This window comes from Pseudoliparis swirei, chromosome 24 (assembly GCF_029220125.1).
Source record: "Pseudoliparis swirei isolate HS2019 ecotype Mariana Trench chromosome 24, NWPU_hadal_v1, whole genome shotgun sequence".
In the NCBI taxonomy this organism is placed as follows: Eukaryota; Metazoa; Chordata; class Actinopteri; order Perciformes; family Liparidae; genus Pseudoliparis; species Pseudoliparis swirei.
In genome coordinates, this window is record NC_079411.1 from 7,098,593 (window position 1) to 7,114,684 (window position 16,092).

At 47.6% G+C, this 16,092-nt stretch overlaps 3 protein-coding genes across 10 annotated transcripts in view; 1 reads left to right on the forward strand and 2 right to left on the reverse strand.

The window, feature by feature from the left end:
* Positions 1–9,072, forward strand: part of lrba (LPS responsive beige-like anchor protein) — a 181,634-nt gene extending 172,562 nt beyond the window's left edge. The window contains 4 exon segments of the mRNA XM_056409971.1: positions 3,053–3,151; positions 3,248–3,444; positions 7,322–7,473; positions 7,836–9,072. Coding sequence (XP_056265946.1) covers positions 3,053–3,151; positions 3,248–3,444; positions 7,322–7,473; positions 7,836–7,926 — 539 coding nt within the window. The 3' untranslated portion in view covers positions 7,927–9,072.
* Positions 9,073–9,408: 336 nt separating this feature from the next.
* Positions 9,409–13,072, reverse strand: LOC130189795 (cell surface glycoprotein 1-like). Its single transcript, XM_056408734.1, has one exon. It carries the CDS (start codon positions 13,070–13,072, stop codon positions 11,411–11,413), a length of 1,662 nt encoding a protein of 553 aa, XP_056264709.1. The 3' UTR covers positions 9,409–11,410.
* Positions 13,073–13,360: 288 nt separating this feature from the next.
* The window catches only part of dclk2a (doublecortin-like kinase 2a), a 34,846-nt gene continuing 32,114 nt past the window's right edge, over positions 13,361–16,092 (reverse strand). Inside the window, exons 16-18 of one of the 8 annotated variants that reach the window (XM_056409777.1) lie at positions 15,868–15,981; positions 13,994–14,009; positions 13,361–13,465 (exon numbers count right to left, since the gene is read on the reverse strand). In XM_056409777.1, the coding sequence (XP_056265752.1) occupies positions 13,449–13,465; positions 13,994–14,009; positions 15,868–15,981 (147 nt within the window). In that variant the 3' untranslated portion in view covers positions 13,361–13,448. Of the gene's footprint in view, positions 13,466–13,857; positions 14,010–15,055; positions 15,982–16,092 lie in introns of those variants that run through there. The other 7 variants (XR_008830953.1, XR_008830952.1, XM_056409779.1 and 4 more) reach the window with 7 other exon arrangements.

Here is a 16,092-nt window from a genome sequence, read left to right on the forward strand (position 1 = left end):
ATTTTCTCCTGTTTTATTTCATGTTTTTCTCTTTGATCAGAAAGTAACAGGAATGCCAACATGACGAAAAGTAGGGGCACTTCAGCAACAATCCTAACGTGCACTTCCTCATGGCAGAACAACGCATGTCGCAAGGTTACATAACACATGTCGTGATATCTGTCCTGCAATTCCAGTCCTCAGGTTTAACAATGAGATCGTATTTTAGAAGAAGATATTTAAGTGATTCACGAGTTCATTGCACGAACAAAGGGGTTCTGTGCGTACATACCGATGCATCATGTGCTCTACGTGCTCTTGTGAGGACGATTGTTTCCGTACAGCCTCAGTCGGCTCAGAGCCGTTACCGCTCTGCAGCCAGAGGAGCAGACAAAGCAGTCGTCATCCCCTCACCACCACAATGTGATGCTTCATTGCTCGGGACCGCAGGAGGCTCTCCCAGACATGAAGCTTTACTGCACACACACACACACACACACACAGAATACATAGATGGACCACTTTTTTCTTTATTCCTTTTCCAAAGAAATGACACACTTGCAGGCAAGGCATGAGAGCATCCGCACACCTTCCCTCTCATGCACAATGCCCCGTGGGCATCCCACACACCTCATAAGCGCCACACAAAAGCCTCTGAACGTGGTGTGCTCGTGTACACGTCGCCCCGCACACACACACACCCGGGTCCTGCTGCAGACAGATGTTGTTGTTGTCTGCTCCAGAGATTCCACAGACACCAGTGCCATCTGCAGGACACGGAGGGGAAACCAGTTCATTGATATCGTTTAGTGATAGTGTCGTAAGTTACACTGGATTTATGTTGTGGACAGCCTGAAGATTAACGTATGCTTTATCTGGGAAATTATCAAGATTGTTTGAAAGTAACTGTAAATTATGATCTGGTTGGCGTAAATTCATTTACATTTTCTCACCAACATGTGGACATTTATTTACATTTATTATCAAACATGGACACAATCTTATGGGTTTGTGTTTTAATGACATTTAATCAAATATATTGTTTAGCATTTGAGTCACAAATAAATAGTAAATGACTAAAACTAAATCATTGACACAAAATTGTATTACTCTTCTAAGACATCTGCTCCTTAGTAAAATGGATGACGAAATGATTTGTGCTTTACTCTTTGCTAATTCCAGTCACCACACACACACACGCACACCCACCTTGTCCCCACATGTCTAGATAGCTGATACCCTCCTCAGTGTGCCAGCGGTGGTCATATACAGGTATAAGATTGTAATCAGATGTGGCGCTAATTCAAACCAAATGTCGGGCCGAGGCTGAAAAGGTTAACCGATACACCGATATATCAGCTTTATTGACCTATTCTGAGCACAATCCAACATCATGCTTTAATCCGCGAGCTTGTAGGTCATCCGTTTGCTTTCAGTGACGACGAGGGTGTTCGCCAGTTAACTGAACGACATGTCGACGTTCAGGCTGCCGGCCGGGCGGATCGACCTGGACCGGAAGTTTAGAGCGTGTTCGCAAAATGTAGGAAATTAAAAAAATATATAAGCCTCCTGTTAATTTGAAACTCATTTCCAATTCAGTATTTTAACTTTGTCTCTTCGTAGTTCCTGAATAGCATGCATACTGAATCTGTTTCCATCAGAATCAAGTCATTGGTTTTATGATCCTGTTATACTCTAGTCACCGTGTTTATGTTTACGTCTCATTGAAAGTAACTTTGCTGACGCCGTCTTTAGACCGGAGTCCTCCAGCACAGGCCTCAGTGAGCAGAGCGCTCTGTAAAGAGCCTTTCTGCCTAATCTAATTAAGTTTAACAGTAGCTGTGGCTTTTGGGAGAGAACTTATCCATCTTATTAGTGAACCTGTATTGGGTTTTATGTCGTATAATTGAATTAAAGAGAGAGACTGCGCTAACAAACTCTGAATAGTTTGGCCGAGTCGGAATGGAATTACACTACCTTCTCAAAACTACTTTACAAAACTAGCCTTGTGTATATTCCAGGCATTGACCGTATGAAATGAACAATATTGCAAGCTGTTCTACCTAAACTATATTGCTGTGGCGAAGCTTTTGAACCTGATCCTGTTCTGACAGTCTCTGCCCCGGGTTCCTCGTTTTGGGCTGAACTTGTGACAGCAAAGAAAACGGGGTCATTGGAGTCAAGACCCCCTCCTGGAGGCATTAAAACCTAATGAACTCTTCACTCAAGTTCAGGATTTCTGCCCGACTACCCTCACTGGTCGTTACACGCACACACACACACACACACACACACACAGCTTCTTGACACCAGTTATATTTATGTCCATGCTGTCATCCAGTTCACCACAGTGTCCAAAATGTTTGGATTCAGCATCCGACCGCAATTAATTCATCTCGATTTGTTAAAGGACGTATCAAATATGATGAGGCGGTGAGCTCCATGAGTGTGCACGCGCTCGCAGGAAGAGAAGACGGACTGACAAGTAAAAGGCAAATTTGTTTTGTCGCTCGCCCCGACAGCTCAAACCAAAACAAAATCACACAAACTTGGGAACTTGAAACGGAGCTTACTCTCATTCCCACTGTGTGTCTCTCTCTCTCTTTCTCCCTCTCTCTCTGTCTGAGTGGAACATCTGGATCCAGTGAAGGCAGTCAGTGGGAGAGGGTTTTAAAGATAGGGAGAGGCGGAGGGTGACAAGTGCTAGAAAGGGAGAGTGAATGAGGAGAGAAGTATGTGTGCAGGATAATGGGCCTAAAGTCTGGGCCACAAACTGCAGAACATTCACGTTTACAGATAGAAAACACACATTTCCTGTCAGCTGTTTATTGTTGACTCTTTGTTGTTGGTGCTTTACATTATTGTTTGCCTCTGCTGTAATGTGGTGGTTCATGTTTGTTTAAACCTGATTCCCTGCCTTCATGTTCTAATGCCAAAGTTATTGGACACTATTACACAGCATCGAGCATGTTGCTCCCTCTGGTGACCAACAGTGGTAATTCTAGTTTTTGTTTTGTTTGCGACGCTGTTGTCTGTAATGTACAAACCTCTCTCCGTTTGTGTTTCCTATCAGAGTTCACGACACCGCGGGCCATCCTGACGGGCCACGACTGTGAAGTGACCAGCGCCAGTGTGTGTGCAGAGCTGGGCGTCGTCATCAGCGGCTGCAAAGGTGAGATTTAATAATCCGTCCACATTTTATCTTCATATTTCCCAATTGAAAGAATCGCCTCCCCGTTCTGACCGGCGTTGTCTCCCGTCGGTCCAGAGGGTCCGTGTCTGATCCATTCCATGAATGGGGACCTGCTGCGGACCCTGGAGGGCCCGGACCGCTGCGTACGGCCTCGCCTCATCCAGGCCTCCACCGAGGGCCACTGCGTGATCTACTACGACAAGGGCCACTTCTGTCACTTCAGTGTCAACGGCAAGCTGCTGGGCCACATGGAGGTGGAGGACAGCATCAAGGTGAGCGTGTGAAAGGGCTCCTGCACATGTGCGCCCGCAGCGCGTCGGTGTCGGAAGTCCTCTCGCTGATTAAAGGCTTTCTTCTGCTTTTGGATTTGGGAAAGGTGAGGGTCTGCACACCTCGGGGCGAACCGCGGCTTCACTTCCCCCCCTTTTTTTTGTTTTGTATTCCCTTTCACACGCGCGCTGCAGAGGAAACGGTTCTTTTTGATCCGCGGCCCCGTTGTCGGGTCAAATTGCGTCAGCGGCGGAGCGCATTCCGGAGGAGCGGTCAGCTCTGGACACCGGCACCATTAACCACCCTCCGGCACCAGACGACACATTCCCCCCGTTTCCCACATTTCCTCCCTCGTGGTTCGAGTGACACAAGATAGCGGCTACTGCCTTTGGTTTCCCGACCCCGTGTTTCCGGTTTGGCCTGGGAAATGTAAGCTGGCTCTGACAGACAGCCGCACGCCTGTTTCCTATTACGAGCCCTCTGGTGTCCCGGCTCCGACGCGGCCCGGGAACATAACTCGTAGGAGACGTGATTAATGAGCACACGCGGACAAATGCTGATTGATCGTATTGAAATCATCGAGCAGGTTGTGTGTTCGGGCTTGCGGAATGCTTTATCGTGTCTGTAAGAGAAACTAATGGTGGTTTTCGACGCTTGTCGAGTTTCCCAGAGTTCCCTTTTTAAAGCGGTGGAGCTGCGGCTTGGGAACAGTGCGGGCCGCTGCCGGCTCTCTCCTGCTGTTGTAAATTCCAGCCATGTCAGATGGCGTTAGGAAAGTCCTGACGTCTTGGAGTGAGGCTGTGAGAGTCTCAGCCCCCCCTTAGCTCCACCCCCGCCTGGTTTGAGAACAGTATTTAGTCCACTCCTACATACCAGAATCAATCTTCTCGGCCCCCTGAGCCTCGGCGCGGTATGACTCCAGGATAAATAAGTGTTTGTCCTGGCCTGCAGTATCCACTTAGAAAGACGGGGAAAGAGAGAGAATACTTGCGCTGTAAATTTCTCCGGGTCTTGAGTCCGAGGTGAGATGACAGGCTAACAGTCGGCCTCCTGGTCTAATAGCAGAATCGAGTGACAGAAGCCATACTGAATGGATTACAGTCTTTTAAGTACGAGCATAACTCAGGCAGTGTAACCATCGCAGCAGCTCTTTCACTGCCGTCGTCCGTGTAACGGGGGGGGGGGGGGGGGGTTAACGGCACCATAAATTCAACTTTTTACCTTCCCCTGCCTCAGAATCCACCCACTGTTCCCCCGAAAGAAGGAGGAAATACGGGCATCTAAAGTGCATGTGTTTCTGCCGCGGTCATTTTTTAGTCATCCGAGCTCGGGTGGACATCTTGGCACCCGCAGAGCCGTCGGCCATCTTGTTTGGCCGCCCAGTGGCAAAGGGCTGATTTATAATGTCTGTCTGCAGCCTCCGGCCCGGCCCACATGTCTGCCAGCTCTCCTGCCTCCTGCTGAGCTCCAGTGAGGTCATGGACTCCATTAGTGGATCCAGGGTACAAACACACAGCGCTGTAACGAGTAAAGAGCTTTCCTCTTTGTGTCTGCTGGTTAAATGGAATGTAAAGCTGCACCAGGACATTATGTCACGTTAACAGGAGTAAACTAGAATGGGCACTCGGTAGAGCGCATACCTTCGCATATCACAAGATTGGGCATTGAATTATGAACATTTTGGCATTAGTTGCATGCCAATTGGACAAAAATGTATCGTGCTATGGTAAAAATTTTTTTTTTTTACCTTTCCTTGACCTTTGACCCGATTGATCCCAAAATCTAATCTAATGGTCCCCGGATAATAACCAATCATCCCACCAAATTCCATGTGATTCAGGAAGATTTGACCTGTTCATGACCTTTGACCTTTGACCCGATCGATCCCAAAATCTAATCAACTGGTCCCCGGATAATAAACAATCATCCCACCAAATTTCATGCGATTCGGTTCAATACTTTTTGAGTTCTGCGAAAGATTTTGACCTGTTCATGACCTTTGACCTTGACCTTTGACCCGATCGATCCCAAAATCTCATCAACTGGTCCCCGGATAATAAACAATCATCCCACCAAATTGCATGCGATTCGGTTCAACACTTTGTGAGTTTTGCGAATAACACGCATACAAATAAATAAATAAATACACGGCGATCAAAACATAACCTTCCGGCATTTTCAATGCGAAGGTAATGACATTCTTTAGTTGCCCTCAGCGCTCCAGCGAGGTGTTGTGTCTTTCAGCTCATTGTTTTAGTTTTACGTCGCCCAACTTTCCGGTTTTGGCTCATATCGACCTTCTCTCCGGTCACATCAGGCGGCAAAACATCTACGATAAACCCTCTGCACACCACCCTTCTGTCATCAAACAGCAGCGCGAGTTAGCATCGAGCAAACACAGTGAAGCTTTTAGAAAACAGAGGCAGGAGAGCTCAAAGGAGAGCGATACGTGGCTTACCTGAGCGGTGGATGGAACTCCCGATGGAAGCTGAACACCAGAACAATTACACGGGTGATAATGTGTCAGTGCTGCACGTGTTATCTCCTGGGGGCCACGCAATCGAGTCATGGCTCCTTTAAATGTACAGATTCCCAAAATAGGTTGACGTGGATCGCAATGTTTTCCCACGTTCGCACCGAACTTCAAGTCGTCACGCGTCGGCCGAGCCGAGCGATACCGTTGATGTCGGATTATCTCCGACTGTCGATACACGAGACAATTAGCGGACACACAGAGCGGACCCGCCCCCAACGAATCCAACCAGCCGTGCTCTATTTCCAGCCATCTTTGGATGAAGATCTAACGTGGCAATTAGGCTGGAATGGTTGTCGAGGCGTCCCGCCAGCATGCAGACATCACTGTGTGTGTGTGTGAGCGCCTTCACGTGATGAGAAGCAGAGCCCGTTTAATCCACAGTGCGGTCAGACGTTCCACAAAGGCTCCTTATTCAAAACATTTGTCCAATTGTGGCTGTAATCTCTCCGCTTTCATCCGGCGTGTTTTCCGCTCGCGAAGCGTTATTTATGCTTTCTTTACCGAGTCAAGACCCTGAAAATCACTTGCCTCCGTCTTCAGATCTGACGTTCACGTCCCCCTCTCCCCATTGGACGAGAGGCTGATCCAACGCACATGCTGCGGATGATTAAAGTGTCTCCCGCTGTCATAAAAACCGCCGACGAGAAGAGCTCTAAATTAGTGTCATTCGCTCCTTTTAGAAGTCGCATTGTGCCTCGTCGTTTCGTCGGCCTCGGGCCGCTCGCTTGATTGATGCCGCCGACTGTTTCGGTTTCGGCTTTCAGTGCGCGGCCGTGCCCATAATAGACTCCCAAACGCCAGGCGTGATTTGTGTACGCCCGGGCCCCGGGGGGGCCGTTCAGCTGTTACAGTCTGCAGCCAAAGCAGATGAGACGAGTAAATCTCCGAGGCCTCGCTGTGGGGAGCCATCGTTGTTGCCAGTCGGGGTCCGTGTACAGAAAGCCCCCCCCCCCCCCCCCCCTGACCTGGGATCTTTCGTCAGATCACATGACCTCGCTGTATGAGCTTCACTTTGACATCAGAGATAAACTGGTCCCCCATCACCAGTCCCATTCAGAGGCTATTTATGCATGTTGGATAGCTTGACTGCCAGTTTGAAAACAAGTTTGGGGGATTGAAGGACGGGTAATGGATGATCAAACAAAGTCAGAATACAATATACTTTGTAAAGCTATGATCCTGATGAGCCGGTGGCACCTCAGCCGTCAGTGTGAGACACTTTCTAGACCCGTCGCCCTGAATCTGACATATTACTGTCAACGCTGAGACGATTGAAACGTCCCAAAACCATCGAATACAGTGAGAAGTAAAACAATCTTTTTGTCCTCCTCCGTCTCTCCCAGGCCATGTACCTGAGTAGAGACGGCCAGTACCTGCTGACAGGCGGCGATGGAGGAGTCGTGTCCGTCTGGCGGGTCCACGACCTCAAGCAGCTGTTCACCTACCCGGGCTGCGACGCAGGCATCCGCTCTATGACCATGTCACATGACCAAAGGTAACGCACAACACATTTCCGGTGTTCTAATAGGAAAATCGTCAGTATGTTAATGTAATGGAAGAAGAAGCCGGTTATAATGACTTCATCCATGACATCATAATTTAAAGCTAATCGTGTCTTCTGCGTGTACAAATCGTGACCCACAGTAACTATACATGTCAGACGAGCACTGTGTAGTGGAGGAAGAGGAAACGATGTTCCTTCTGTTATTTACTTGAAGTACGAGGACCTCAAAGTTGTATTTAAGTCCCGTGCCGGAGTCGGTTGAACACGATGTCGATTTGACTTCACGGCAAATGAAAAGCCAACGGTGTGTCGAGAAAGGAGAGCTCACGCCGTTCCCTCCTCACTCCTCTAAGGTGCATCATCACCGGCATGGCGTCTGGAAGCATCGTGCTCTTCTACAACGACTTCAACAGATGGCACCACGAGTACCAGACCCGGTACTGAGCCGGCGCTGCTCTCTCTCTCTCTTTCCTGATATCCTGAATGTATCTCAATTGAAGAAAGACACAAAACTGTCCTGTTATAGTAAAAGAATCTGAACTATTTTTTTGAAAAAGGGCATTGCTATATTTTGTAGATCAGATAGAAATCTTTCATATAAATCACAGGGTGGGGGGGGGGTGGGGGTTGTGTTATTGTACGGTTAAAAGCAGATCTATTTTTAGCTGTGAGTCTATTTTCGTCTCCTCCGGAAAACAACCACGGGATTTGTGGGGAGCTAGTAAGAACCTTTTCTCTTGACTTAAAAATCCAAATATTTGTGTATTTTAGGGCGAGTGATTTATTATTTTTTGTGTTCCTGTAGGTGTGTGTGTGTGGGGGTAATTCTGAAGCTATCGTTCACTTTTAACATGCTTTTTGACAACACAGTTGGTAGATAGGAATTGTTTGAATAAATAATGTGTATTGGACCGAAGGCTTAAAAAAAGGAAGGGAATATAAAAATATAAATATCTATATATTCTGTTAACTGTACGTCTATATATTTAAAATGTCCATTCCCTCTGTACTTCTCAGCTTGCTAGGAGATTGCATTTCTGTGCTTGGCTACTCAAACATATCCGTCAAGAAGTATCTCATCATCATGAAATACTTCAGTCATCAATAAACATAAAAACGTCCCTCACTGATGGTGAAGATGAGCTTTATGTACGGAGGATGGCAGGCACTTTTTCTGGGAATTTGTATCGGTTTCTAATGGAAAGACTGAGTGTGTGTGTGAGATCACTAATGTAATCGCATCGTCTCGTTGTACCCGAGGTGGGTCTGTCTCCAACGTGTGTGTGACAGGAAGGACTTCCCTCTCTTCCAGTCTGAGGTTCTTCCTCTTCCTCTCATCACAGGGCCACTGAGGTGTGATTCAGTGATGAATTACGATGACACTTATTCTTTTGATCTTCACTCAAATAAACGTCCATCTGCGTCTCTTGATTTTGGGGGACGCATTCCTTTAAAGTGTGTGTGCTTTGATGTGGTTTGAATCTCCGGTGATATGAGAACTACCGGTGTCAACCAATGTTTTTCTTTTTCAATCATTTGAGTGTTCTGTGTTCCGAGTTCTGACAATAAAATGGAATTTTATAACTTGAATTGTCTTGTGAATTTCTTACTAAATTACGATGACTCCATCGCTCCCTCTAGTGGCCAACTGCTTGTCTCACACTGACACCTATTATCACTTTCTACAGTTACTAATACTTACTTCTTTGCACACACTATGATCTGTAATTACTTTTTTTAGACACTGACATAATTCAACACACTATACGTACAACTTTTTCCAACATACTGAACATGACCGTGTGTCTTTTTTTTGGACATGGTATATACAATGAGTATTTTGTAATTATTTCCCTTCACTTCTACTGCATTGCATCCTCTAGTGGCCAAGTTAGTCATGTACACGAAGAAATGATCACAAATGTATTCATTTGAAGTCTTTATTGCATTGTTTTGCTGTTTCTAAACGGGACATTAAAAGCAGCCACTCGATGCATATTTAAGAACATTGCTCCAGTTTGACACGGATGATAAACCTGGTTTCAAACTTTTCATACAAATTCCCTTTACAAACTGCAGATCAAAGTCTACTTTTAAATATATAAGAGGAAGCAACATGATAACTTGAATCAACTGACTGAGGGTTTTGACTGACTGAGGCAGGAAGTGGAATGGAGTACGCATGCAGCTGGAAGTCCTGGAGAGGCAAAGAGGCATGTTGAGGTCACGACTCAGCGGGATAAACGCTCTGGAGATTACAACAGGAAGTGCACATAACAAAACAAAAGTCCCATTTTGCAGTCAAGCACATACCTGTTACCATGTCAACAACTCAAACCCAGATCAAAACCCACTGCTGCGCTGACTTGTTTCATGCAAACCGCAGTGTCGGATTTTAAGTGAATTACATCAACTGGTATTCTGAGTTTAGTTTGTCTTTTCTGTGCAGAACTGACTTCACAGTTCTGAAAAGTCCTTTAGAAACAAACCTGCAGTTTAAAGTCTGTTTCTCTATTGTTTATCTACAGCAGTCACCCAGGGACTTTAACTGCTCACACACAAAGGCAAACAAATCAAAAGTGGACAACTAAGGTTCTTCACGATGTACACATTAAGGACATAAACAGCATTTGGATTAATGCGTCAGTATGTCTAAGTTTCAGTGGGTGCACGGAAATTATTTGGTTTTATCTAAAATAACTTCCTAGTTCCTACCCAATACAATGAATTCTACAAACTAAATTGAAAACAAAGATAAAATAGACACTCAGCTGTAACTTTTTAAAAATTGTAAATATTAAAAGAAATCTTCCAAGTACCACAAACTAAGTTCCTCCATTGTGTTGTGGTGACGTACATCTCTGATATCTCATAAGCTCAGCAAAGTAACCCAACGCTTTCTGCAAGGATAAATAACAAGAGCCACACCTGAGGAGTCTGGGAGATCAATACATCTGAGGTGATTAACAGGAGAGCAAAGAAGGATTTATTATAGCGATATATATATATATATTTTGTTTGCTTTGTGCTTTTGAATTAATTGATATTTCCTTTTCTTTCGGCCCTTAAATGTCATTAAATATAAATAAATCTTTGGTTGAAATGGCCACAATGCAGATAAATTCATAACAAGGGGTCAGAAGTAGACAACATACTTTTTATGGGGGTTAGGAACCACTGAACTAGTGGTAACAGGAAAAGAAATGTTGATTATCTCTTTAAATTTAAAGTAAACAGCGGTGTGTGTCAACGTGAGCAGATCTGCTTTTTACCAGCATCATTTTAAAAAGGCACACAAATGCATAACATCTCCAAATAGAGATGACATGTTTAACAAACAAAGCATAGCCCTTCTCGTTATTAGATGCTTGGTTAGGCAGTACCTTTATTTATCAACGTATTACCATTCAGCTGACCGGGGTCTCACAAATACTGATCGTGCTAAAAGTTGGATTACAGGTAGCGAGGCTTGCAATTTCAGATGTTTAATATGTTGAAATACTTGTATGTGTTATGGACCTAGTGTCACTGCTGAAGCAAGAGGAGTCCACAATGGTGTGTGAGTAATGCAGAACTATTTACAAAAGAGCGACAGGCAGTCAAAATGGGATAATAAATAAAATAATTCACATTAACGTGTAACTACTAAGACAAACACCTCATAACAGTGATGCATTCAGTTCACTCCCTTTCTACAAATCCTCGAGTAATAAATACAAACATATATACAAACTGACAAACGCTTGGAAAACGATTTGTATCCTCCGTCTCTGGAAATGAGTGGGAGGAGAGAGAGATACAAATATGGACACAGCGGTCGACTGGCTCAGTTTACAGCTACAGGAAAAGCTCAAGATGGAGTTTTAACCTCCTCGGATAATGTTTTCTGACACTTGTAAGAAGTAGTGGGGGCGAGATGGCGACACATTTACATCGTCTCCATTAGCTCTTCAGCAGGTAAATGGCTGGGAGAGGGAGGACCAGTGGGAGAGGGAGGACCAGTGGGAGAGGCAGGACCAGTGGGAGAGGGAGGACCAGTGGGAGAGGGCGGGGTTGTGGATCTGGGAGGTGTCGAGGGAGGAGAGGGAAACAGGGTTGGATGAACGGGTGATGGAAAGGGAGATTCTTGTTTGGTTGGGGAAGAGAACGGGAAGAAGGTGACGGGTTTGACGGGGGAGGATGGGGAAGGGGACGCTTGTTCCGTGGGAGAGGAAGAAGGGACTTTCCTGGTGGGGGAGAGAGAGGCAGGTTTGGTGGGAGAAGAGAGAGAAGAGGGGGTTTGGACTGGTTCTGTAGGAGAAGAGGGGGTTTGGGCTGGTTCTGGTTCGGTGGGAGCAGAGGGGGTTTGGGCTGGTTCTGGTTCAGTGGGAGATGAGGGGGTTTGGGCTGGTTCTGGTTCGGTGGGAGATGAGGGGGTTTGGACTGGTTCTGGTTCGGTGGGAGATGAGGGGGTTTGGACTGGTTCTGGTTCGGTGGGAGATGAGGGGGTTTGGACTGGTTCTGGTTCGGTGGGAGATGAGGGGGTTTGGACTGGTTCTGGTTCGGTGGGAGATGAGGGGGTTTGGGCTGGTTCTGGTTCGGTGGGAGATGAGGGGGTTTGGACTGGTTCTGGTTCGGTGGGAGATGAGGGGGTTTGGACTGGTTCTGGTTCGGTGGGAGCAGAGAGAGAAGAGGGGGTTTGGGCTGGTTCTGGTTCGGTGGGAGAAGAGGGGGTTTGGGCTGGTTCTGGTTCGGTGGGAGCAGAGGGGGTTTGGGCTGATTCTGGTTCGGTGGGAGATGAGGGGGTTTGGACTGGTTCTGGTTCGGTGGGAGATGGGGGGGTTTGGGCTGGTTCTGGTTCGGTGGGAGATGAGGGGGTTTGGGCTGGTTCTGGTTTGGTGGGAGATGAGGGGGTTTGGGCTGGTTCTGGTTCAGTGGGAGATGAGGGGGTTTGGGCTGGTTCTGGTTCAGTGGGAGATGAGGGGGTTTGGGCTGGTTCTGGTTCAGTGGGAGATGAGGGGGTTTGGGCTGGTTCTGGTTCGGTGGGAGATGAGGGGCTTTGGGCTGGTTCTGGTTCGGTGGGAGATGGGGGGGTTTGGGCTGGTTCTGGTTCAGTGGGAGATGAGGGGGATTGGGCTGGTTCTGGTTCGGTGGGAGAAGAGGGGGTTTGGGCTGGTTCTGGTTCGGTGGGAGATGAGGGGGTTTGGGCTGGTTCTGGTTCGGTGGGAGATGAGCGGGTTTGGGCTGGTTCTGGTTCAGTGGGAGCAGAGGGGGTTTGGGCTGGTTCTGGTTCGGTGGGAGATGAGGGGGTTTGGGCTGGTTCTGGTTCGGTGGGAGATGAGGGGGTTTGGGCTGGTTCTGGTTCGGTGGGAGATGAGGGGGTTTGGGCTGGTTCTGGTTCGGTGGGAGATGGGGGGGTTTGGGCTGGTTCTGGTTCGGTGGGAGATGGGGGGGTTTGGGCTGGTTCTGGTTCGGTGGGAGATGAGGGGGTTTGGGCTGGTTCTGGTTCGGTGGGAGATGGGGGGGTTTGGACAGGTGTAGAGGGAATGTTGCCGGTGGAAACAGCAGGAGGGTCACACAGCGAGGGAACGGAGAGGGACGATGTTCCCATTTCAGGATTGGAGGAAACGGGCAAAGAGGTGACCGGGAATGTTTCAGCAGAGGGTGGAGGGGAGGCATGAAGCACACTTCCAGGAGCAGGAGGAGGAAAACCAACACCGTCAACAGGGGAAAGAGAGCAGGGAGCATCGGAGGGCGGAGCAGCAGGCGCAGCCGTCTCGGGTGCGTCGGGCTGAGCGGTCTTGGTGGGCGGCGCCAGCGCGGCGGGTTTGGGTTCTTTGGCGCGTGAGGCCCGCTTGTGAGGAGAAGCCGGTCCTGACTTTGTGGGCGAGGCTGGTTTCACTAAGAGGGAAGACAGGACTTTGTTTCCAGGACACGGCACCGTTTGGGGCCGAGGGCGATGAAGAGCGGCGAGCGGGAAGGTCTTCTTATCGAGAGCTGTGCTCTGGCAAAAACAGACGGACAGACCATCAGCCTGATACTGGCGCACCAGTGAAGCAACAACAACACCAGTCAGAACAGAGAGACACTGTGGGTCATCGACATTTAATTCAGGAAACTTTAGCAACAAAAAGTCAAAGTTCTTTGTGCGTCTTCTTTCGAACGATCTCATCGTTTTCCTCTTAAAACCTACAACCATTAACTGCTGCACCCAGTCCTGTGTTTTTTCCCCGATGGTCGTTATGAATGAACAACACTCCTCAAATGAAATGAGCTCATGGAAATGGTCATAAATAAACTGAAAGATGATGAAACAAAAACACAGTACTTCTTTCCCCCCCCCCCCCCCCCCCCCCGCACACGGAGAACACAAATCAGAGCATCGCTGCTCTTCTCTGAAGAGAGAGGGCAAATGAGAAAGTCCGCTCGTGCTCGTTCATGCGTGGTGCTTCTCGTCGTTAAGCCGATGAGGTGTTCGAGGTATCGCGTTCCTCATTTGCCCTCGCAGCAGACGGTCAGTGTTAGTACGTACCATTATCGCCTTGAAGCTAATTCAGAGGGGCGCAATGCGGGAGAGGGGAGAAGCAAAGAGGGACAGAGACTCGTCTTACTCACAGCTCCACAACACAACGGCAACACAACAAGCGTGAAGGCCCGCGGGCAGCCGTTGTTCCAACTCAACGCTAATCTGCTATTTCAAGATCATTCAAAAAAACTCTCTTTTTGCATTTTGAGTTGGAACAAACCGTTAGACTTTCTACATCACTCATCAATAACGACGCGGTTTAGTAGGAGTTAAATACGTTTTAGTTTCAAAAGGTTAAGACTGACATTATTCTAAATTCCAATTGTATTAAAAAAAAGGAATGCAATGTTATATTTGTCACCCGCTTTTAGAGATGTACATCTTCCCACAGGAAGTGTAGACACCAACACATTGTTGCTTTTGGCTTTGTTGAAGGAATATTCTAGACTAACGTCAGCCTTCTCCTTCACAGCTGGCAGGGGGGGATATTGTATCCAAGGCAATAAAGCCACATTAATTTGCGTCCATCTCTGCAAATTAAAACGACAAAATGTCTCTGACGTGGTTCTCATGTTCGTACCACAAGGTGGCGCCACAGCACCACTAACAGAGAACGGGGCTGAACGACTAGTTATAGACGCTTTGAGCCACAGAGAGTGGCTTTTAAGGCAGAGAGGGAGGCAAAGTAAACTGCTCTTGCATTCGCGGTGTGAACATGCAAAATAACCGCGGTGACGATGCGAATAAACAAACGCATCATTTTCACATCCCATAAAAATCGGTGATTGGTACGAATGGAATGAAAGTTGAGCGAAGGATCCGAACGGAGAGAATGAGAACAGTGCAGAGGGGTTAGGAGGACAGAGTGCATGTTGGGAGAGTTTTATTGAGGTCCGCATCAGCTTGTTATAGAGAGCCGTTACTTCAGATGGCGGTGGGTGAAGAGCGGCAGGGGGCCTGAGGAAGAGACGGGGAGGAAGGGAAGGGGAGAGCAGTGGGGGTGGAGGGAAGGGCGATGGCTGGGAAGGAAGAAGGGAGCAGGAGGAAGGAGGGGTATGAAGTGTGTACCCAGCTCTCAGCTCCAGGCGTCCACTCTGGTCCTGGGTTGTGATGTGAGGAAGGGGGTGAGGAGGAGGAAGAGGATGGAGAGGAGGAGGGGCCGAGGCCAGGTTCCACATTTACACCTCAAACTGTCAAATGAAATTGACAAAAATAAATGAGGCTCTTTGCAGCGAGGACCACGTGTCATTTCTAGCGAGACACTTTCTCTTACGCCCCTCTCCCGCTCTCAGTTCAGACTGAAGAGAGCGGGCCGATGATTAGTGTGAACAGATGAAGAAGAGGAGTGGAGGAAGTCAAACTGTACGACAGGAAATGATGCAAGTGGTGCTTGAAACAGACAGGAAGGAGGGATGTGACTGCTCCAGGAATGATGTATCGTGTCCCGCCCGAGCTCTCCCCCGTCTCCCCATCTCTAAAACCACGAGGTCCGTGTTTACAGCAGGTCGCCCAACGTTCTCGCGGACCACGATTGAGTTCAGATATTCTTAGCCTGCTGATTGGCTGGCCGTACGGCTCGTATAAATGTGAACTTGGAAGCAGCTCAATCTTCTGTATTTGGGTCAGAGATTCAATTCCATGCAGTACGTGTTTGGAAAAGAGCCCGACATCTTCAAGCTACTTCAGTCACCTTGTCGACTCCATTAAACCCGAGTACTGCAGATTATAGAGGTCACTGAAGGTCAGCACCACATGAAGCGGTAAGACTACGCTCGATGAAAGGACTGCAGCAAATCAGAAAACTAAATGTGCAACGACGGAACGACAGAGATATTTACGGAATTTTGAATCTTTGGTTTGTGAATCTTTTGGGCTCTTACCATGATGACGGACACGCCGGCCGTGGTGTTGTTGTGCTTAGGTGCAGTGTTAAAGTGCGTCTTCAGTTTACCTGTGACCTCCATCATCATGTTGTTCTCCATGACGGTGTCGTCCTACACACACACACACACACATAGGGGAGGACATTTACATATTTTTTCGGGGGTAATTTCTTCCCCCACTGAGTGAAATCCAGGGGCATTTATTGGGGGCACATTTTGAAA

Coding starts and splice junctions, on each gene's coding strand:
- LOC130189795 (XM_056408734.1), bottom strand. CDS start 13,072: ATGGGAACATCGTCCCTCTCCGTTCCCTCGCTGTGTGACCCTCCTGCT.